This window comes from Calonectris borealis, chromosome 10 (genome assembly GCF_964195595.1).
Source record: "Calonectris borealis chromosome 10, bCalBor7.hap1.2, whole genome shotgun sequence".
In the NCBI taxonomy this organism is placed as follows: Eukaryota; Metazoa; Chordata; class Aves; order Procellariiformes; family Procellariidae; genus Calonectris; species Calonectris borealis.
The window spans coordinates 928,784-952,170 of NC_134321.1; the positions used below are offsets into that span (position 1 = coordinate 928,784).

The 23,387-nt window shown below is 51.0% G+C and overlaps 1 protein-coding gene across 5 annotated transcripts in view; it reads left to right on the forward strand.

Moving 5' to 3' along the window:
* SRGAP3 (SLIT-ROBO Rho GTPase activating protein 3) overlaps positions 1-18,380 on the forward strand; it is a 128,360-nt gene extending 109,980 nt beyond the window's left edge. For 3 of the 5 annotated variants that reach the window (XM_075158566.1, XM_075158568.1, XM_075158567.1), the window contains 9 exons: positions 16-93; positions 1,206-1,340; positions 4,918-5,023; positions 5,287-5,514; positions 7,014-7,093; positions 10,040-10,220; positions 10,724-10,873; positions 11,233-11,560; positions 14,034-18,380. In XM_075158566.1, coding sequence (XP_075014667.1) covers positions 16-93; positions 1,206-1,340; positions 4,918-5,023; positions 5,287-5,514; positions 7,014-7,093; positions 10,040-10,220; positions 10,724-10,873; positions 11,233-11,560; positions 14,034-14,450 — 1,703 coding nt within the window. In that variant the 3' untranslated portion in view covers positions 14,451-18,380. Of the gene's footprint in view, positions 1-15; positions 94-1,205; positions 1,341-4,917; positions 5,024-5,286; positions 5,515-7,013; positions 7,094-10,039; positions 10,221-10,723; positions 10,874-11,232; positions 11,561-14,033 lie in introns of those variants that run through there. The other 2 variants (XM_075158569.1, XM_075158570.1) reach the window with 2 other exon arrangements.
* Positions 18,381-23,387: the final 5,007 nt, after the last annotated feature.

Sequence of the window (23,387 nt, forward strand, 5' to 3'; positions counted from 1 at the left end):
AACGTTCTTTTCCAGGCCTTCAGCAGCAGGGCATTTTCAGAGTCCCTGGCTCCCAGGTGGAAGTCAACGACATCAAGAATTCGTTTGAGAGAGGTGTGTTGCCAGGGTTTGCAGCCACAGCTGGGACGCCGTGTCTGAGCAGAGATCGTTGGTGGGAGTTTGTGTGTGCTGGGCGCGTTAGACATTGCGTAAAGCCTGTGCTGAAAGCCTTTCTGCTACGAGACACCAGGAGGTTTTATCCCCTTCTAGGTATCTCAGTATTGTATCTCCAGCAACAGCGAAGAGTCACTTAGGGAAAGAGTATGAGAAGTAGGGGTAGGTGCAGAGATCATTAATTAAGAGCATGAAAGCCTCACATGAGAGCCATAAAATAGTTTGTTGGGGATCCATTTTCCTCCTTCCTGCACCAGTTTGTCAAGGGAGGAGCAGCATTGCCACGTGTACCTGGTGCAGTGTTGGTTGTGGAGTTGCCAGTGATTCTGTTGAGAAAATCACATCGAAGGTGCAAGGCTGGCAAGACAGAGCAGAGCAATCCTTCTGTCACTGGGTGAAGGTGAAGCTGTGAAAGGGACAGCCTAGATGGGGGTCATGGCCTCCATGGCATTAATCTTTGAGCAGCATCGGAAGGATCAGGGTAAAGGTGGCCAGGCCAATGAATAAGGTGGTGATGGGCCTTATCAAAGGCTGGAGGATTTGCACATCCAATTTAAGAGGAATCGGTATCCAAATCCCTTAAGTTTTGGAAGCCTTTTATAGATTTAAGTCAGTACAATGCTATCCAGAACCATTCAGTCTATTCCAGAGGCATAATTGCATCCTCCAGCCAAGCCTGTCTTCTCAAGCTTTCACCCACCATCGTTTAGTTCTGCTCAGAAATCTGAGCTGTTGCCGTAAATGCAAAAGTGCACTGGGCTGGAAACTGTGAAGGAGTACCGATAATAACATCTTCAGGAAAGGTTTAAAATCTCCACAATAAACTGCTTTTTGTAGGTAGGGCTATAGCATGTCTCAGCATGATGCTGTGTAACAGAGACCCTTATTAAACTCTCCTCTTGCTGGCAAAATGCGTAGCATTACCATTACACACGCGGGAGGGTTTTCTGAGCTGTGGGAAATTCTGGGTTTCCACTGAGTTAGGAAAAAACAGTTGCTGTGTTAGTCCAACTTGACAGTAATGCTGGAAGTAAACACTCTTCTCTGGGCAGGTGAAGATCCCCTTGCTGATGATCAAAATGAACGTGACATTAATTCAGTGGCTGGAGTCTTGAAGCTGTATTTCCGAGGACTGGAAAACCCCCTCTTTCCTAAGGAAAGGTTTCAAGATTTGATATCTACTATAAGTAAGTACATGTGGCAGCTCTTCTCAGAGAATAGGGTGGGACAAGAGGAGCAATAAATGGGGAGCAAATACACCTGAGTTTTGCAAATAGTAGCTTATGCAGTAAGAAGGGCTATAGGTCTGCAATGGAAGTTGTTAGGAAAAGACTTTAAGAGTGTGCATTGGCAGCACTGGAGGCGAGGGAGGCGAGCCATCTTGCTATGGCTCTTTTAAAATCTTACTAGCATCAGGAGGATCACCAGAGTCATCTCCAAGCTTAGGCCAGTGGGCTGCACATGCAGCAAGCCCATACACACATTGGCGTGTTGCGTGAGGGGTCGTTAGTTGCTTGAAGAGGGTCGGCTGCTGTCCTGCCTGCACAGATCTCTGCGGGTAACGGCGGTTCCTGTGCCTGCCCATCACATGTCAAGCGGCCATGGCTCCTGGGACCGAAAGGGGTTTTGCTGCTTTAGCTCAGTGTCTTCTACTAAACATAAAGTGGAGGTCAATAACTCTTGGCTACTCAGAAGGCTTCTCCGACCCTTGAGTCTGCAGACTTGGTTTCAACCCCACTTGCTCAGCTGTTCTCCAAGTGTTTGCTGTGCGTTTCCTGTACCAAAGAAAACCAGAAAGTGCTCTGGGATGCGAGCAGAGGTAGAAGCTGAGGATTTTTAATCGTGAAGGGTCTGGGATTGATGTCAGGGAGAGCCTGGTTGCTTCTTGTTCTGTCCTGAATTCTCCTCCCGGCTCCACTTGTTCCTCTGCAACTGAAGAAACAGATATCCCAGCTGGGGTTTATTTTTCTCAGTACCTTGTAGTGATGACATTTATTTATTGGCAAGTTGTGGAAATTACTCCCCCGGGGGAAAGGAAGAAGACAGAATGAATTTGATGTTTCAGAGATGATGGAGGAGCGTGTTGCGCACTTCGGCTACAGGATGACTTCATTTTACAGAAGAGGCGTCGGGGTTGTTTGGGGGTTCGAGTGTCTCGGTCTGTGGGTAGTTTCAGGGGGACTGACTGGTGAACGTGTGCTGAAGTCCTTCATTTGGCTTTCACTGCCCATGGCTCCTTCCCCTCTCCTTAACGTTAATGTGCATAACTGCTAGAGATTTAGTGATGTCAAGAAAGACAGATGATATCTAGAGGGGAATGACGCAGGGATGGGCTTGTTCCAGGAGAAGAATTTCCTCTTATTTTTCAAGAACAGTTGTTTTATATAGTAGCTTTAGGAAATTGGCTGTTGCCTTTCAGTTTTGATGTGTAAAGCAGCGCAGCCCACCTGTAACACGGCAAACAAAGGAAGCTGTTCCTGCACCAGTTTCGTGCCCTGGACAGGGATTTTTAGCCTGGCTTGCAGCGCTCGCTCCAGCTGCCCTCCCCGAGGGGCTTGCAGCAGGCAGAGCACGGAGCCTGAGAGGGCACAGCCCGCAGAGAAGGGGACGAGTCCCCTTCGGTGCCAGGAAATGTGCCTGGTGCTTGGTAATGTGACTGTGTGCTTGCAGATAGGCTTGTGCTTTGGAACCATCCCTAATTAATGCCAATTTGCACAATTTATTAAGCTTTTGGGAGCTTTTCATTGCAAACATCATCTGTTAATTTTCTGGATAGTATTCTCTCTGTCTTTATTTTTTCTCATTTTAGCAAGAATCTTCCTTTTCCTCATCTTTCCTTTCTTTTCCTGCTGCTGTTGCTACCTTTCGATTAAGGATAGATTTAAAATGAATTAAAGTGCCTTGTTCCCATTAAAAATCTGACCTTAAGTGCATCTGATTTTCTGCCTCATAAATATAGGCTGCGAATAGGTGTCCCAACCTAAACAGATTGAAGAAACCTCCTTCCTTTGAGAACCCCTGCTCAGTAAAATGCCACCCTTGCTGTAGGATATTCTGTCTCATTTTGTAATTACGGCGGAAAGGTTAAATGCAGCCGAGCGGTTTGGGCTCTCCCCCGCAGTGCATCACAAAGCCACCTTGATTTCCCTTGGCTCCTGGTAAGGTATTCTGAGCGAGTTTTTTGCAGCAGGTGCTGCTGCGCATGTCGAGGGCCTCTGAGTGCCCCTGGAAGGCTGCAGAGCCACATCATTCCCGGCCGCTGTGATGGGGAAGCCAGGCTTGCTGGTGGCAGATGAAAGGCTGGCTTTTCCTTTTGCCTTATGGGACTGAGAATTTACATGGAAGCATTTCTCAAATACACATGAGAAATAGATGGATGGAAAAGGCACTTTGTTTGCAAAGGTTCATTCAGGGGTGTGCCTGTATTGTCAAGTGATTGATGATTACTCCATTAATTCCTCTGAATTACAGCCAGTTGAAACATTTCTGCTAAGTGAAAAAAGGCAAGTGCTTCAAGACAATTTGTTCCTCTGGGTTTCAGAACAGATATCTGTTGTTGTAGGTTTTTATTCAGTTCTTACTTATTAGATTTTTTTTTTACAAATGTCCTCTTAAGTGAAACCAAACTGAAGAAGTAGAGAACCCAGTAAGCAATTACAGGGGATAAATATATTCCTCAAAAGGAAAAATTTCCAAAATGAAATATTACAAACATTTCAATCTTTTGACTGAAGCCAAATTTTGCTCAGAATTTTTGAACAAATGACAGCCCAGCCACATGTTGTCAGTGAATTTTATTATGATTAGCAAATGTCAAAGTTTGAGCCAGCATAATAAAGTAAGCATCTCTCCACTGATGTGACTTCTTCCATGCATCTGAGGCTGACTGCTCTCAGGAAAGCTTTGGTACTCTGTCTGCTTTCTGTAAAATAAAAGCCACAGGATTAACTATCTACATAATATATTGAACAGATACTAGCTTAAAAAAAAAAAGAGTAGCTTTGCGGGCTGAAATGTGCTGCCAGCTGCTGCAGGAGCGGCGCTGAGCCCCCTCAGCGGGCCGGTGCTGGAGCGGGGCTCTTGCAGCTCTGCAGGCGAAGGAGGCTGCTGCGTGGGGCTGCAGGAGGGCGGGGAGACGGTGCGGGGTCCCCGGGCGAGTGAGCTGGCACTGAAAGCAAGATCACTCTAAGTCGCCCTCCTTCCTACGGAAGGAAGGTGGTTTCTGATAGCAGGTGTGGGCTTTGTGCGCTGCCATGGAGAGAAGTGAATCCTAAAGTGCTGACTTAGAAGTGGTTCAGATTAAATTCCCATTAAGACCAGTGGGAGACTGGAGCAGAAGGGCTCAGAAGGACCTGATGGTTAACCCATAAGAGTAACGTGAATAAAAACCTCGTTTAAAAATCTGCACTAGAAAACCAAGCAGTGCTCCATTTTCCAGTGCTGTATTGACTTAAGCTTTTGAGAAGTAAAATAGTTGTTGAGGAATGAACTAAATAATGTATAAACAGTTATTTTAAAAATAAAACCATGGAAATGTCTTTATTTGCTGTTTATACTGAATCTGAACATACATATGAATTCACCTGTGGAAGAGCACTATGCCCCATTCTCTGCTTGCACTTTAGTGCCAAACCAGTGGATCAAATCTGGAAACGGGCTATTGCTTTCATTGCGTAGTGGGCTGCTAGATCTGGAACAAGTCCCTCTGTGCCATGTTTGGTCCTGAGAAGGTTTAAGGATGTGCTTTCTATCCATGTGTTCCAGAAATTGAGAACTCCACTGAGAGAGTGCACCAGATCCAGCAAATCATCGTCACTCTGCCCCGGGCTGTCATCGTTGTCATGAGATACCTTTTTGCTTTCCTTAATCAGTGAGTCTTTTTTTTCTCTTTCACTGAGTTTCTCCTTGCCCTCCTTTTTTTCAGGGCTTCCCTGTCTTTGTTGCATGAGTCCTTTTTGGTATTGCCGTGGGGAGTTGTATTTTGCTCCTTCCTCAGCCATGGCTGTGTGTTCAGGGAAGATGTACAGCCCAGTGATGATTGCTTTCTTGGGCAGCGGGGGTTTGTTGGTGGGAGATTTTTCTGAGCGAACGGGGAAAATCGGCACTGCACCTCCGTAACACTTGTGCTTGCAGCTTGTCGCAGTACAGCGATGAGAACATGATGGATCCCTACAACCTGGCCATCTGCTTTGGGCCCACTCTGATGCACATTCCAGATGGGCAGGATCCGGTGTCCTGCCAAGCCCATGTCAATGAGGTCATCAAAACCATCATCATTAACCACGAGGGCATCTTCCCCAGCCACAGAGAGCTGGAAGGACCTGTCTATGAGAAGTGCATGACTGGAGGGGAGGAGTACTGGTAAGGAGCGGGGGCAGGACTTCATTGTTTGCAGAACTTAACCTTAACAAGGGGATCTGGCTTTATCTTCTGGCACTGTACATTAAGAGTGAACCTGTGACAAAATGCAGGGCTTTGGCTTGATTCCTAGTAGACAGAGAATTGATCCCAGCTCACGTGAGTGTAGGAGAAGGACTCTTGGGAGCAGTTCCCGAGAGGATGGGGTGTGAGGAGAGCTTTGGGAAGTTCAGACTTAATATTCAGGGCAGCTGAGCACAGTGCTGGGGTGAATTTGCCCCTCTGCAGAAGGGGCATGCCTCTTTGCATGTATTCCTGTTAAATGTTATGAATTAGGTGTGCAAGTGATACGTGTTTGATATGCTTGTACTGTTTTGCACTGGTTAAGAATCTTACTACATACCAGGCTGTCTGCGTGGTTCTTAGTTATACATACCTTCATAAAACTAAGAGGTTTTTGCACACCTAACCAATTAGTCTCTATTTGTGTACATCAGTTTTGCTTTTCATTTTAACCTTGCTGGTGAAAACAGAGGCAGTTTCACTGAGTTTTTATTTTCATTTTTCTCATGCTGACTCAGCATTACAAACCTCAGTAGAAACTTCAGGAGAAAATTGTTTCCAACATGAATATTAATATTTATAAAAAATCTTTTAGCTGCAGATTCACAGAAGTGTGTTCAGAGCAAAACAGAATTTTAGGTTAATTCTAACCAAATTCCTCTTAGGCTGGAATTTTTGCGAAGAGTCCCATAGTTCCATCATAATTGCATAAGTTGGATGAAATCCCTTAGCCCGAAGTTAACCTGAACCTTCCAGTTCCTTTTGTTTTGTCAGCATTAGAAGACAGATGAGTTTGCATTAGCCAGGGATGGGATCAGCCGTGTGCGATTGCATTGCATTGAGTCTTCCTGGTGCACAATTCGTCCTACTTGGTATACCCAGAATAGGAAAACTCCATAAACAAACTCCCACATTAGAAGTGTAAGTGATATTACACATTTGTCTTGGAGGATGCTGGAATTCTAAACTGACATTCAGATCTGAGTTTTAACAAACCAGTATTTATAACAGATTTGAACTGATTCGTGTGCAAGTTTTATCCATTTCTGAGACCTAGTCTTCCCTGACACTGATCACCTACCACCATCCTTACTGATGCAAGCGGAGGGTAAAATACTAAAACTCACTGTGAATGAGTGAGTGGAACATTCTAACTCGGTGTCACTTTATATTTGTTTTGCCAAATACAAGTAAGATGCTTGAGCAACAGAACGTGATGTTCTGGGCCTGAAGATTGTGATGTGAGTGTCTGCTGTTCTCAAAGCAAGTTCAGAGATCTGCTGTGATATAAAATGACCATCTCAGTCCTGTAAAAACTGAAAACATAACTCTTCCAAGTGTCACTGGGGCTGGAATTTCCCTCAACAACTTACTTTTGCTAAGTGCTTCGGGAACAGAATCTCATTCTTTCTTTGAAAGCACGGTGTATTTTATTTCAGCGACAGCCCGCACAGCGAGCCAGGCACCATCGATGAGGTTGACCATGACAACGGCACGGAGCCACACACCAGTGATGACGGTGAGCAGAGATGTGAGCACAGACAGAAAATCGGGTCTGTGTTAGAAAAGCTGTGCATGCAGGAAAGCAGTGTGCACTTTGCTCCTAGTCAGATTAGGGGCTGGACTGGCGGCTGGCACTTTAGTGGGGGACAATGTTTCTGTGTGCTTGGTAATGCATATGCATATTAATAAATGTTGCTTATAGGTTTTCATCATAGGATGTGCATGGACTTTCGCTGTGGCCTGACTCCATGGCAGGGACAGGGGTTGGTTTTTTGGAGCTGTTCTGTGAGATTCCATTAATCCCATCTGTGACTTCTTTTTCCTTTTCCTTGTCATCTGTGCTTACATGCAGCCATGCGGTGAGGACACGCTGTGCGAAATGGCTTACGAGAACAGGAGGGGAGATGGGGAGCTGATGTGGGGGGGGACCAGCTCTGTTCACTCCAGGCCCTTGGATGCACCGTGGGGAAAACAGTGAATGTCAGTGGCTCCATTGGGGGTCCTCTGAAGTGAGGGGGTCTTTCAGCTGGTTTCATTATGCTGTGGATCATCCCCAGTCAATCAGCAGAAACTAAATGCCCCTCACTCGAAAAAGAGTGAGCTGCAGCCTGGTTTTCCCTGCAGTCCGTTCTGTTTCCTTTGGTGACGAAGTACCCGCCTGCTCATTCCTGCTTGTGTGGAGCTGGCTGGCTTCGGGGGGGGCGAAGCAGGACGTGTTGTGAGCCGGGACCGTGCGGACGGGTGCAGCCGGGTGTGAATCCCTTGCAACTGGGTGCATCATCATGTTTCGTAACGCTCTGGAGGAGGCTCAGGTCCAGCTTTCTGTAAGCCCGTGTCTGTCTGCACTGCTGTGTAAACCAGCTCGGAGTTTCACGTACGGGCTCTCAGTAAAAGCTTTGAAGCTCACGGCGATCACAAAGGCAGGCGTGGAAACGGGGGCGCTGGCAGAGCTGGGCAAGAAGCGTGTTCGCCCCAGGACGCAGTACCAAAGCAGGAGGATGCATTGTGCTTCCCGTGCCCCGGAGGCACCGGCAGCTCGGCCACGGGGCGAGTCCGGGAGACCCCACTGGCACTACTGAGGGGCGGCGAATGTGCAACCCCACGACACTGTTTAATGGCAGGACTATGCCGTGTGGAAGGGCACTGGGGAGCTGAACGCCTCTCCTGCTTTCCTGATGGCCACTGTTTCCTTGGGAGTCTCCTGCCCTGACAAAACACTGACGCCTTCCGAGGGTGGCGGGAGGGCTTGCCCGGCTGGCTGGCACCGCGGGGAGGGGAAGGGCGCAGCTGGGCCAGACAGCTCAGGACCTGCTTTCAGCTACAGACAGGAGCCGACAGGACTAGAAGATGAAGGAGAGCAAGCTGCCATTTAGCCAATTTTATGCTTGGGTGGTCACATTAATAGCTCTGATTGGAGTTTCTGGATGATTAACTGCGGTGCAAGTGTGGAGAAGAGGAACAGCTTTATTTTGTGAATTTACATATTCCTTCTTCACCTCTGCCTCGCCCCATGCACCCTCCCTGCTGGGAAACGCAACGTTTTACCAGGGCTGTGAGAGCCCTCCTGGTTGCCTCCCCTGCTGCGTTTCCTCCAGAGCATTCCCCCTTGATCCTGCTGTAGTGCTCCCAAGAGCCCTGCTGCTCGTATTGGTGTGGATGTGTATTTTAAGCTGGGGAAAATCAGTCTGCTGAAACAACCTGTCCTGTCCCACGTGAGGCGGGGAATGGGGCAGGGGTCTGATGCAGAATCTCCCATCTCCTCCTCCGGTGTCTCCTCCTCCTTTGTCGCTGAGTAGAGCATCCTGATTGCTGCTGATGCCGAGCCTGTGGTTAGTGACGAGGCAGATGGAGCAGAGCAAGTTTCCATGTTTTAATGAGAATGTGACAGATCTGGAGGAACTGGGCGGATTTGCCCTGTTTAGCTTTGTCATTGCCTGTCTGCCAGTCTCCAGGTGGGGTTTAAAATGATCAGGTGTCTCAAATAATCAAGGTACATTAACTGCTTGCTTGCTGGCTCTGATAGTGGCTAGAGGTAGTTGGGTGGTGGCAGCCTGCTTTTTCACCCGTGTCTCGGAGAGAAGTGAGGTGGAGTGCAGGTTGCTCCTGCCAGTGCAGAGAGAAACGCTGTCACCGCTTTGCAATCGCTGCGGTTTCTCTGGGATTCAGTGCTCCCAGCTGGACACAGATTTGCAGAAGAGCTGGGCTCCTCAATGCCAGCCAGGCTCCTCTTTCGGTGCACCAGCAGCTCCCACTGTGATGCCCTTGGCCGGGGGCTCAAAGGTTCCTGGTGGGCTCATGACTTCCCAGAGTGAAGTCATGCCTCAGCCCTCTTGAATTTCAGGCCCTGAGCTCCCAATTTGTGAATCCCTGGTGTTCGGAAGAGCTTAAATTAGGAAAAGTGGAGAAGCAGTGAGATAGAGTGCTGGGAAGGTCTGCAGATGTGGGGGTGTGATGCAGAGCAGCTGCCTGGCCAGAGCTGGTATCATTGTTTCTATGGGGATTTGTTACTCGTCAATAATTCAGGCCAAACTGTCTCCAGGATAAGGAAAGGAAGAGAAGGTAAGCGGGGCTTTGATCACAGTATCTGACAGCTTGACAAGATCCCAGTCTGGAGGACAATGGGGTTCTGTAACCAAAGAAATCACTTTATAGGTAAAAAATGGGAGTGTTGGTGACGATGCCATATGCACACAGGGAAATTTCAACTACTCCCCATCTGGTTTGTAGCTTTTTGTAATTGCTGGTAGTTTGTGAGTCTGTGAGAAATTCCAGGAAGTCTGGAAGAACAAAAAGAATTGATCAGTCTAAAAATAAGATGGTTTGTACTCAGTGTAAGATGCTCTTGGGAAGCTAGGGCAGCAGCATTACTGCTGTTCTGGTGAGATGTCTCTTTCTAGGATTTATTGTGCCCTCGTGATTGTTGAACTAAGCTTTTCTCTATTTGTGCTTCTCTCCTTTGCAGAAGTGGAGCAGATTGAAGCCATAGCAAAGTTTGACTACATTGGACGATCTCCACGAGAGCTCTCCTTTAAGAAAGGGGCCTCACTCCTCCTGTACCATCGGGCATCAGAAGACTGGTGGGAAGGGAGACATAATGGTGTGGATGGCCTCATACCCCACCAGTACATTGTGGTGCAAGACATGTGAGTAAAGTGGCGTGTGTTGATCCAGGATATTAAAATCGCATACCTACACAAGGTTCACTTTAGCCACCTAAAATAGGGGGTCAGATTTTCCGAAGTTTAATGACTTTGGTGAGAAATCTGGACCTGTTCACATGTGCCTCTCCATGTGTTGGCTCAGATTGTTTCTCGTTCAAGCCAAGCACTATAAATACTGTACTTCAGTGTGCCTGAACCCCATCTCTCATTGACTCCTAAGAGGGGTCCTTCGCAGATGCCGCTTCTGTTACAAATACTGTACCTAGATTAGTTAAAACGGCAACTACAGCGCAGGGGGATATGGAGACATGATGTTCACTTTTTCCAAGCTCCAGGTGCTCTCTGAAGTGGTGGCCTTGGTCCAGCCCTTTGTTAACAAAGTCTGGAGCTGCTGGAGTGGTGATGTTCAGATCCACGTTGTGGCTGGGTCCTAGCCTCTCTGCTGGGGCAGAGCTGTGTTACTGATGGGGATCTCCTTTTCCTAGGGATGATGCGTTTTCCGACAGCCTGAGCCAGAAGGCAGACAGCGAGGCAAGCAGCGGACCGCTGCTGGACGATAAAGCCTCCTCCAAGAACGACATCCAGTCTCCGACGGATCATATTGTGGACTATGGCTTTGGGGGAGTAATGGGCCGGTAGGGAAACTCTCATTTTCCTATGAACACAGAGGTCATATCCTGGGAGAGTCAGTGTGTGGTGTAGGGCAAGACAGAACGGAAGGCTCCAGTAAGCACTGCAGAATAATATAAGCATGGAGGGGGTTTTCATGTGCATTGCTAATGTAGATCTTAACAAGTAAAGAAGGTACAATGCTGTCCCTTTCTTGGCACTGGCTAAAATGTCTGTCTTCCCTCTTGCCTTAGTCTTCTGGAGCTGAAAGGCTTGAGTTTGGTTTGATCTGAACTCTCAGAGCTGAGCAATTGTCTGACAGCATGCAACCAGACACTTTCGATCTGACGGACGGTGACCTAGTCTTGTGATGGATTCTTTGCAGAGTGAGATTGAGGTCTGACGGTGCAGCTATCCCTCGCCGTCGAAGCGGGGGGGACACCCACAGCCCGCCCCGAGGGATGGGTCCTGGCATAGACACTCCTCCTCGAGCAGCGGCCTGCCCTAGCAGCCCCCACAAAATACCTCTTAACAGGGGCAGGATTGAGAGTCCTGAAAAGCGCAGAATGGCGACATTCGGCAGTGCAGGCAGCATCAATTTCCCAGACAGGAAAGCCTTGTCTGATGGCCACCCGCTGAGATCGACCTGTGGATCGACTAGACACAGTAGTCTTGGAGATCAGAAATCTCTAGAAGCAGAAGCGCTTGCTGAGGTAAGAGGGTTGTGAAGTGGCTCTCGGTGCCCAGGGATCGAGAAGCTAAAATAAAAGCCACTGGGGTAGTGCCGCAGAGCCCCTTCCATCTCAACACACTTGAGAATTACAGCGCTGTTGTAGCTGCAATGGTTTAAAGAGAAAAATGAGCAGCCAGCAGCTTGCCTGCTTTTCCAACTGTTTTGGTTGGTCTAATAAAAGATACTGCCTCCTTCCACAAACCTTGTTTCTTCAAAAGAATAGGCAGAAATGTTCGATCCACCACCAAAACGCGCTGGCAGCTCTTACCTCCCACGGGGAGGGAAGCGCATTATCTTCATCTGACGCTCCATAAGGAGCTTAGGAGGAGAAAACTGGATTTGCCAAATCAGAATTTGACCAATGCTCAGTGTTTGGAGAAAAGTGCTTCAGGTTTCTTACTGGCTATTTGTAGCTAGGACCTCAAAACATTAGTCTAATCCCAATATCTAATATCCCAATATCTAATCCTCCAGCCACGCAACATCATCAGCGTCACGTTAGGCCATGGGTTCCATGGGCTCGTTAAATTCATGTTACCTCCAGCATAGCCTGCAGGTCTCCTCTCTCTGTGGCTGGCAGGAGGCCCCCAGCCAGGTATCGGTCAGCTTATACCAAACCTATTAACGTCTCGGAGAATGGTCCTTTCACGGAGCTGGCTGCAGAATTCTCCAGCCTCTCAGGGACTACCTAGTTCAGGCACAGTCCCTGCCAATGTGTTCGAACAGCCGTGGGTTGGGCCGGTTTGGGGCCCGGGGCTGGGAGCGCTGTGGACAGTTCAGCATCCCTTATTTCGGCAGTTTCCTGGCAGTTTTCTTCGTGCCACCCTCCAGTGGGAGCAGCAGCTGTGGGGCGGTCGGTGATGCCCAGGCGGAGGGGTGCAGCTGCTGGGGAGGCTGAGCCCACCACCGGGCAGTAGCTCGTGTGCCACAGGGTTTGGCAGGCTCTTTTATGTAGAATCAGCTGCTTTCAGTGGGATAATTAATGATGATTGCAGAAAGGAAGAATTCTTACTGTCCTGTTTGCTTTTCCACCAGCTCCTTGTTCTCTTGCTCTGCAGCACACTACCCAGCTTCTCTGTCCATCAAGAGCTTGCGTGTGGTGTGATGACTTTACAAAGTTATGGTCGTAGCACAGCGCGTGCCCTGCGCGGTGGCTGGAGCTGGGGCACTGCGTCTGCCTTGGGACAGGATAACGTCTTGCACGAAGTCCTTGGGCTCGGCTGATGGCTGAGCTGATGATCCCACGGCGGTGCCCGGGGCCACGTTCCCCAGGGGTAGTGCAGGGCTGTGGGGTCCCTCCAGAGGGACGGGTGAATGCTGAGGACGGAGCACGATATGCACAATTTTCTTGGTTTTGGGTTGTTTCTTTAAACTTTGGAAAAGAGGTTCAGCTGATGTAAATAAATACTTACCTTGAAGTCTGTAGGACTGCTGGACTTGGTAGTCCTGGGGCTTAGCTCTGGGAGAATATTTTTACTCATTATCTGAACACCTTAATAAAATTAATTAGAGCTAACTTGATAATTATTTCCCTTCTGCTGATCCTCTGAACTTTATCTGAAGCTCACCAAGCTTTTTGTACACATTATAAAATTAAGGACTCATCTACACAAGGAGTTAACTAGAGCTACTTTTTAAAGGATTGAATCAGTTGCCTTCAATCACTTTTCAGATGGTCTCTTTCTGAGTTAGTGGCCTTCATTGAGTTAAGGTGGATTTAAGCAAAGCCAAACTAGGACCTCTCTATTTCAGAATGAGATGATCAGCATTACAGTTGTAGGCAATTTAGCTAATTTACTTTAAATGGGCACTTCTAGTTGAACTGGGTTCACCTTCTGGAGGTTCTCCGTGGACGCCGTGCCTAGGAGACATGACCTGAGGTGGGCGGGCGGTGAGGGGCTGGGGACAGTCTCACCTCGGCTGCCTCCCCCCGCGCAGGGAGAGGCCTTGTTGCTGCCTCTCTTTTATTTATGGTGAGCTACCATCGTGTTGCTCGCTCTGCATACCTCCCTGTGCGTTTCCGCCCCACATGTGCCATTGCCCTGTAGACACAGGGACAGCAGAGGTCCCGTACATCTGATGGAGGGCCTCCTTTTTTGGGGAAAAACCAGCCTCAGTGCTGCCGAGGAGTGTGGAGATGTCCTGCCTCATTGGAGATGTGGGCAGTCTGGTCTCCTCATTGCTCGTGGTGCTCGGGGTTTGCTCCCTTTGGAGCTGGCGACCAAACTCCTGTTGACTTGGGAGACGGGGGGCGGCTTTGTGTGGCCAGAGTTTGGGCTTTATATCTTCTCCTAAAGCTCCTGCTTTGCCTGGAGGCTCTGTCTCAGGTCAGAGACCCCCACGCGCACAGACACACATGCCAGGGTGGGGGGCCTCTCCACGGGGTGGGGTGCAGGAGAGCGGGGCGATGCTGTGGCACAGTGCTGACATTCCTTTGTCGGTGGCGTTCGCAGGACATCGAGAAGACCATGAGCACAGCACTGAACGAGCTGCGGGAGCTGGAGAGGCAGAACACGGCCAAGCAGGCCCCTGACGTGGTCCTGGACACGCTGGAGCCCATGAAGAACCCCCCGATGGGCGCCGCCAACTCGGAGCCCGCCAGCCCTCTCCACACCATCCTGATCCGGGACCCCGACGCCGCCATGCGGCGCAGCAGCAGCTCTACCACGGAGATGATGACCACCTTCAAGCCAGCCCTGTCGGCCCGGCTGGCCGGGGCTCAGCTGCGGCCCCCGCCGATGCGGCCGGTGCGGCCAGTGGTGCAGCACCGCTCCAGCAGCAGCAGCAGCTCGGGGGTGGGCAGCCCCGCCGTTACCCCCACTGAGAAGCTCTTCCCCAGCAGCTCGGCGGATAAATCGGGCACCATGTAGGCTGGGGCGTGGGGAACGCGGCGGGGAGAGCCAGCGCCTGGACGGTGGGAGCGGGGCCGGCAGCTCGGCAAAGCCTCGCTCGGCCAAGCGGGAAGTCAAAACCGTGCTCAAAAGGAACCTCTCCAAAAGGTGAACAAGTGTGTAGCCTAGGCCTGATGGTTGATTGTACATACGTGTGTGTGTATGTACATATGTGTGCACACACACCCCCATCCATGCAGAAACACTTCCCAAGCTTGCAGTCCTACGGCAGGAGGAGACGGCGGGTCTACGTTTGGCACTGGAGAACACACGCTATATGTAGAAGCATATATTAAAAAAAAAAGTGTACAGAAGTCGGTGACTTTTTTAAAAAAGTAGATTTACCTCAGAAACTGGCTCTGAAATGTCCTCTCTAGAGATGTTGGGTTGATTTGGGTTTTTTTCCAGGCTATTTGTGTGTGTGTGTGTGCGTGGAGGTACGTAGCAGCTGTGCGTCAAGCAATACAAGGCCAATCCTGGAATTTATTTTCTGCATCTCTTGGCATTTGAAAAAAAACGGGGCGGGGGGGAGATACGGTGGCTTTTGTTCACTGCTGGCCTATGGAGAAGAGCTGGAAATTCATAAAAGACAGCGTGTGTCAGGCCAGCTGGAGTATCTTTTCAAGCTAAATCCCGAGACGCCTTCGTGTGTGCCATGTCGCCCCGGCCAGCAGCACCCGGCAGGAGTGGGGACAGAAAACGAGGCGTGCTCCGTTGGCTTCACGCAGGGAGGAGGACGTGGCTGCTGCACCGGGGCACAGTGCTGCCCTGCCTGCGCCGCGGGGTCCACAGAACTCTGATTTTCTTGAAGATTTCAGAATGAACAAGGACTGGTGACAAACCTGTGGTAAAGCATCAACAGAGTAACTTACAGAGTTTTGAGATGCTTCATTTCCCTTTCCCCCCCACACTTTTCTTTTTTTTTTTTCCTTGTTTTTTGAAAAAACCTAATGCTATCTTGACAGATAGGACTAAACAAGCAAGGAGGCTTTGGTACAACAACATTCCTTTCTTTGAAGTTGCACAGCAGTACATGAGGGTCTTGATTCAGATTGCGTTGTCTTGCATGAAAAGCATGAGCCATATTTGACCATATCAGATGCGGAACCGATCTGATGGGGTGATATTTTGCACTTTCTGTACTGTACTATATAATACAACAGTTTGAGTTTATGCAAAAGAATCTACATTTTGTTTTTCCTCTGAACGTTTAACCCAGAGAAAAAAATATGCAGAAAGAGCTGGGGATTGCATGGTACTTTGTCGGATAATCAAGTCTCTTCTGTAAGCGCTGAATTCAAGACACTCTGTGCTTCTCCTGCAGTTTTTTTTCTTCTTGTACAGATTTCCATGCAATGACCCGTGGTTTAATTTGGTCACTTCCACATGATCACGTACAACCCCAGCGTGAAACGGGCCATCGCGAGTCTCTCAGCCGCATAGAAAAACCGCACTAATGGCTCCTAAATATTCATCCTTTCTTCCCGCTATCTCTGATTTCTGCTGTTCTGTCTGACCCTGGGCAAAGAAGCTAGCTAGCTCCTGCCTCCAGCAGTCACCTGCCCCTGCCCAGGGCTTTTTTTTGTTCCCCCCTTCATCTTCCTCTTCTCTCCAGCATCGCTGCAGACCCCAGCTCGCGCGCGGCCGGAGGAGCGGCCCAACTTCCAGAAGGCAGCGGGGGCGCCGGCCGGGGCGGCGGAGCCCACCGGCCCAGCCGCAGCTCGCGTCTCGGCTGGGGGGCTCGCCCGCGACGCGCCCACGCGCGCCAGCCGCCCCGTGCCTGTGCGAGGCAGCCTGTACCTCCACGCGGGCACAGACCCGGCGTCACGAACCCGGCGGGACCGGCCCGGTGTTTGTTCCCGCGCCCAGTGCACAAGCATGTGTCCCTTCCAGGCACCCTGCCTCTGCCAGTCTGTGTATATATTGCTGTACTTGCTTAAACGCTGGAAAGTAACTGTTAACATGTAAACTGTACAAAAAATAGGCTAAGATTAGATGAAAGCCAATGCCACTCACCAAATCTTTGCACTTAGTAGGTAGCTCAATGTAAAAATAAAACCCAACAATAATGATAAAAAAAAGAGATAAAAAAGCAAAGCCGCAAAGCTAACCTTTCAGTGTACAGTGGGGGAGAAGTACTGTATGTAGTGATTCTGTCATTGTTCCTCCATATAATGCTGTAAGGGGAAATGGTGTTTATGTACTTGTCTATTAACATTGTTGACATTTGTAATTACCACAGTTAGTTCATATTGATGTTTATTTTTCTTCATAATTTTTCCCCCCTTTCCTAAGTTAGGCTAACCCTGAGGTCAACGCCTCTGTCATTACGGGCAGCAGATGTTCAAACAGTCTGTCAGTCTGGTCTAGTAATGAACCAGCAAATGTGCTTTTAGGGGGAGGGAAGAAACCCATTTGGCACAAGAGCTGTGTATTCGTTGCCAGTAATTATTATTTTTTTTCCATTTAGTTCCTGGAGAACATTCACTTTGCTAGTCTTCGGGTTTTTTTATATACTTTCAAAGATGACTTGATAGCAAAACCATGTTTATTAGGGTTTTTTTCCCCTCCCTTCTTACTTTTGAAGATACGGTACAAGTTCCAGTGTCTTTCTATTAAATTATTGCCTTTTGTTTTCCTTTGTTTTGTTTTGTTGTGGGTTTTTAATATAATTGTTTTCTTATCTTTAAGTGCCTTTTTGAGCACCAGAACAAATGCTTAGAGTTGATGTCCTAGGAGCTGTACACATCATGATTTCCTTTGTACAGTTGTGTTGTGCTGGGGGTGATTGCTTTTAAAGTCCTTTTTAATTTTTTTTTTAAAAAGAAAACCAAGACGTTTTGTTGAAGAAGAAACTACCCCTTTTTAATACGGTATTCAAATTGTAGTTTTAACTACTGTAAATTTAAGGGAAGAAATGTATTTTTCTGTAAGCTAACTTGGCACAAAATTGGAACGCGTACATTGTAGGAGTATCGTAACTGGAACCTGCTCATGTTTCATGAGTGACTTTACCCTGATCCTCGATACCTCTGTAAAGGCGTAAAGACTGTGTGTAGGCTTCAGAGAGTTCACAGAGCTTTCACTGTGAAAACTTACAGTCGAGTCGCTGATGGGAGCGGGCGGTGGGAGCACCCTCCCCGACGGGCTGCGCTCCCACCGCCTCGCCGGGCCAGGGTCCGGAGGGACCGGCGCGGACGCAGCCCGTCCTCGGGGACGTGGCAGCCAGGAGGAGGGCATCTTCACGGAGCACTTGTTTCTCTGCTGTGCAGAGTGCGTCCGACCTCCGGCTCGGCTCCTGCAGACCCCGCCGGGTCCCCGCGGACCTGCCACGTCCCATCCCGCCCCGCGGTGCCGTGGCCACCTCCGGGAGGGGCAGCTTGGCGCTTGCCCACCTCCCCGGGGCTCGGCATCGCCTCCGATGGTGCTGACTCGAAAGCAATGGCACCCATGCCGATCTCTTCTCTGTACGACTCTTCAGCAGCGCGCGCAAGTGTGTCGGTCCCCGGGGAGGTGATGGCAGTGCACTTTTTTCCTTAGGCAGAAGTACCCCTGGTAGGTCATTTTTGTAAACCCTGGACTATGTTATTTAACTAGCGGTGTTGTGGTTTTCACGGTGCGGCAGTAGGTGTCCCGAGTCTGATCTGCTTCCGAGTGGCTGGGCTGCGTAGTCTGGTGGGGATGGGTTTGGTTACGCCGGGAAGCCGCAGGAAACCTCTGGCTGGCTGCCCTTTGTAACGGTCGTCCTCCTCCTCTGGTGTTGTCTCTGTAACGTATGGTGAGATGCCGTTCAGCTAGAGTGTCTGAGTGGGTCCTCTGTTATGTGTGCTGATGATGCCATGTAGATGAAGCCACTGGCTGGGTGTGGACTCATCCTGTTGAATAAAACTGCTTAACTTTTCTCAAAAACGTTGGCTGCGGTTTCGGAATATTTGCTGCCTCTGAGAGCTCTGTGGGCCGGCGCCCCTGCCTGCACCCCTGCCTGCACCCCTGCCTGTGCCTACACCCGTGCTTGCGGCTTCCCCACCCCTCGTTCCCCGTGGCCCTGGTCGGAGGCAGTGGCCAGGGCTCCTCAGAGCCGTCCCCGTGCCGGCGGGCGGCGGTGCCGCGTCTTCTGGCTGCCGCTCCCCCGTAGCCGCGAGCCAGGCCCGCGGTCGCTCACCATGGCTGACTTGGTGTGTTCCGCTGTGTTTGTTTAGATGAGCCGCTGAGAGCACAGACGGGCTCTTTCCTCTCAGCCCTGGGCATATGGTGAAAATACGCAGGGAAAAGAGATGTAGGCCAATAAAAAAAACCCAACTGCCTCCAAGGGGGTGTAAATTTGCCCATTTCCATTGGTGTGGGAGGACCTGTGCTGATCTACACCAGCCGAGATGTACCCCGCATTTCAGAGCTGTCATTTCTTCTTTTAAATTTTATTTAAAATGCATTTAGGTAAAAACAATGCGAACGTTCTTCCATTTTATTTCAAACAAATCGAAACGGCAGTAATTAATGCTGTATGAGTGTGGTAAACTCCTCCTGGGGCGAGGGCTGGTGGGGAAGGGCTGCTCTGTGCCCCCCATCCCATGCTTCTCCCAGCCCTGGGTGCCTGCGCCCGTCTTCAAGTAATTAAATATCTTTGCCAACCTCCTGCTAGGCGAGAGCGCCTTTGGGTGGTTCATCACTTGCCCGCAGGGGAAGGCCACCGCGGGTGGGGAACGGCGAGGGTGGCAGCCAAGGAGCTGCACCGCTCCCGAGAGAGCTCACCTTCACCTCGGCCCGCGTGAGCTCCCCGGGACCTCGGCGTGTCTGTGCCTTCGGGGGATCATCAGCTCACTACGGCCGGGTGACGCTGAACAGAGGCGGCGGGACCGCACCACTGCGGCGGCCAGCGCCTGTGGCAGGGACGTGCTCCCCCCGTGAGCAGCCTTCGTGCGGCGGGCGGGGGTGAATGCCCAAGAGCAGCCGGGCTGAGCGTCCCCGCTGCCCCCCTGCTCGCCCTTTGTGTGTTTGCGGGGGGTCAAGACTTGATCTCCTGTCGCTGCTGCCACGTTTTTCCCCAACCCTTCACACCGTGAGCGACTCCCAGCAGTTGGGAGCGTTAGTGCTCGCCTGTGCAGGAGTATTAGATTAGTATTGCTCTCAAAAAGCAGAGGGCGGCTTTGGCAGTGAAGCGTTGAAAGAGTAGGCTTACTTTTCTTTTCAAAAGCTGATTACACAGATGTTAATTATCACTGGAGGGGCGGAGAGGGGGACCATGACATGGTGCTCTCGCGTCCCTCCAGCCACTCGCCGCGTGAGCCCATTCACGCCCGTAGGCTCTCCGGGGACGGAGATCTGTGATGGTTCCCTTATTCTCACGTCAAAGGGTGTTTTTCCTCAGGGGTCATTCCTCTCCTCCATCACCGGTCCCCCGAGCGGCTCTGCCCTGGAGGGCTCTACCTGCTGCCCCCCCACCTGCGGACGTGGCTCCCTGGCGCAGCCCCTCCAGGACCGGGGGCCCTGTGCCTCCCTCCTCTGCCCACTGCTGTTAGCGACAACTGCCCCCTCCCCACAAATTTAGCGACAACTGCCCCCTCCCCACAAATACCCGCTGTCGCCTGCCGAGCAGCCAGAGCTGCTTCACCTGGGCCATGACAGGCCTGCTGGAAAACCGACCCCAAGTGTCTCTCCCGCTGCTGCCAGCCCCGCCATGGGGGAACCCCCCAGCCCCTGTCCCCCACAGAGGACGTGTCACACTCGGCTCCGGGAAGGGGACGTGTGCCTGCAGCGCACAAGCGACGTCAGACAAAAGCAGATGTCAAAATGAGCTTAAAACAAAGATGATTTAGGGCTCGCTCTGTGGCAAACAGGACAAGAGCGATGAAATCCTTCCAAAGGGAAGGAACGAGGGGGCTTAGGGCTGCGCAAGCCAAGGAGACGAACAAAGGCCCTTCCTGCAGCAGCGGCGGATCCCTGCCAGGCACCATGGCCTTCGGGACTGGCCCGACATTTGCTTCTAAAGAATTAACTAGAGCCAGCTAAGTGGATATGAAAACGGTGCCGAGTGCAGGAGGACATCGTCCATCGCAGCCCACTACGTGCTCGCTCGGCCCCGCGGTCAGCCGGCACCTGCCGTGGAGGTGCCCGGCGGCACAGCCCTGCCCAGCCCTGCCACTCCCAGGTTCGGTCACCGCCTCGCCGGCGGCCCCCAGCCACGCCGGGTCACTCCTCACCCAGGGCTCTGCACTTAATGTGCAGCACCTCGCAGCACGGCGGCTTTAACCCATGAGATTTCTTACCAGATAAAGTAAAGCAACGTAACTAAACAGTTTTCCTAACACGCAAGCACTGCTGGTTTCATCAAAGGTCTGTCCTGTGCCCAAATTATTCTTCTGCCGGGCTCTCTCTGAGTCGAGAAGGTCCCTCGTAACGTCCCACAGTAACGCTGGTACTTAATGAGCCAAATGAAGCCTTTGTCTGAGAGTAAATGTCAACATTATCAGTAAATTCATAATTGATTTCCAATTAGAAGTCCCTGATCCCCAGCACTCCTAACTAATACAGGCTCATGTTAAGCTATTTATCCTTTCCTATCCTGACAACAAGGCTTTTAGTGCTGTAACTGGGACATTAAATGGGCACTGGGAACTGTATCCTTCGTCACTTGGCTCCGTGGCAGGAGCTGACCTCCAAGGCCAGAGTGCGTGCTGCCTCGGCACCTCGGCACCAAACAACGCGTTTCATGCTGGGGAACGATATATTTTTAATGAAAAATAAAGGGTAACATCCCTAAAGATAGCTCAGGAGAGGAGCTGTATGATAGGATATAGCTCTCATATATAGGGGTCTCATTACCCCTCGAGTGGCCATCTCGACCCAATTCTGGCTAAACTTTGACTAGAAAAGGTTGGTTACAAATTTCAGTGGGGGAGAAAGAGAGAGGCAACACCCCGCGCTGGCAGCAGCACATTGCCTCTCCAGCCTGGGAAAGGCTTCACACCTGATTTTATTTACCTCTTTGGAAACCTGCAGGAACCAGACTAAGTACCTGGAAGAAGCTGGCTTTGCAGAGGGCATCTGCTTAACAGTTGGAACGACAAGAACACACAGAAGAAAAAATCCCACAAAACAGCAGCCGCAGAGGCTGCTCGTTTGCAATGTTCCGGGCCGTCGGGGCCAGAGGGGAGGCTGGGTCTCACCGCGGCTGTGCAGGGCGAGCTGGCAGTTTTGTGTGCTTGTCCCTGGGGAGGGGAGGCGGGAAGGGACACCCTGGTTTCCTGGTATCAGGAAATCATGTCCTTAGAGCATTGGACATGATGCTTTGGAAGAGGGAAATGAGGCACTTTGTGAGCAACATGGGTTATATCAGAACTGGGGTGTTGCCCGGTTGTCACGTCAGGCTGCTCCTGCTGCCACCGCTGCGCAGTGGCACAGCAAACCTGCACCATTTACCTTTTTGGGGCTATTCCGAGTTCTTGCTTATTCACGGCCATTTGCGTTGCCTGATGCCATGGCTCCAGGTTAAGGTTGGACTTAGCTCCTGGGCTGAGGATAATACAGGCAGCTTTATAAACTTACTTTTGCTAAGGCTGGTTTGGAGTAACAAACCTGCCGTCGCGGTGGGGCTTACGGCAGGATGAGTTACGCGGAGCTGCTGGTGCACCGCTGGCAGCCGGGGTTCGCTCCCAGGTGCCGCTCTCTCTCGGGGCTGCCTCCCGCTGCAGTTACTGCGAAGCCGGGCGGCAGCTGGCGCTGCTCAAGCAGCCATCGGCCCGGGCGCTATTCCTCAGCCGCATGCTGTGTTACGGCATTACACCGCGATCTGGAGAGCTGGGAGTCGTTTATTTAGCCAGTGGATTGCCTTGCACATATGTCTTGTATGGCCTCGCTCAAGCAGGCTGCCGAAGAGAGATGAGCTTGAGTGATGAGTGGCTATTAATATTTAATTTCATCCCAGCCGTGTACATTCTTAATTCAGTCCTTGTTATAATTCTTCCTTATTGATTGTCACTTTCCTGACTGCTGCATCGCATGGTGCTGCAGACATTAAGTTTCAGCCTCCATCAGTGATCTCTGTGAGGCAGAGACTGTCCCACTGCCCGACTCAGGGAGCATCAAGGTGGGGAAGAGTCACCCCAAAGCAGGCGATGCTGCAGCCTGGGCAGGCGGGGGTCCCTTGGCCCCTGCCACCAGACTCTGCCCCTCCCCGCAGCCCCTCCTGGGCTCCCGGCGCAGACTGTTGAGGTGCAAAGCACTTCTGCATGGCCAGAGCACCCTTCCCTGCCCCGTGCAGTAACAAACACTGTCTCCCGCCCCGGGAGAGTGGGGGTCCGGGTAGTGTTTCTAGCTGCTGAGTGGATAAAAAGCTCCCTATCTAAATAAACAGCTCCAGTAAAGTCAGAGTGCACTTCACACCCGAGCTGACGAGAGGCTGCGGCTGGCAGTTTATTCAGAGGCTGTATTATGTTTCCTTCCATTGTTTTTTCTGCCGCCGGTTCGTGGCTTCACTTTCCTCCCCGTCCTACCCGTGCAGAGGAGCAGAGACCTCCCCGATTTCTTCAATCCATCCCCGACGCGTGGCAGCTGCGGAAACAGAGCCGGCAGCGTTTTAGCAGTGGTTTGCCTGGGACTTTAACGGGGAGAGGGTTGGCTCGGCTGCAGGTGGGACTCGACCTGCATCTCCAGACCTTTTCTTGCAGTTAACCGGCAGGGCTTCGGGCACAGCCCAGAGGAGGGGAGCGCAGGGCTGGCTCCGGGCTGCCAGCCGCTCTGCTCACCCACCCTCTCCCACGCACCGGTAAGCAGCGGGAGCCAGCGCTGGCGCAGCCTCACCCTCACCAGAGGGCACCGGGGAGGCTCCTGGGCACCTGCCCTGGGAAAAAAGCCCCCGGGGGCTTCGGCGGGGCCCTCTGCGGCCGCAGGCAGCGGCTGCGCGCAGGGGACCGGGCCCTG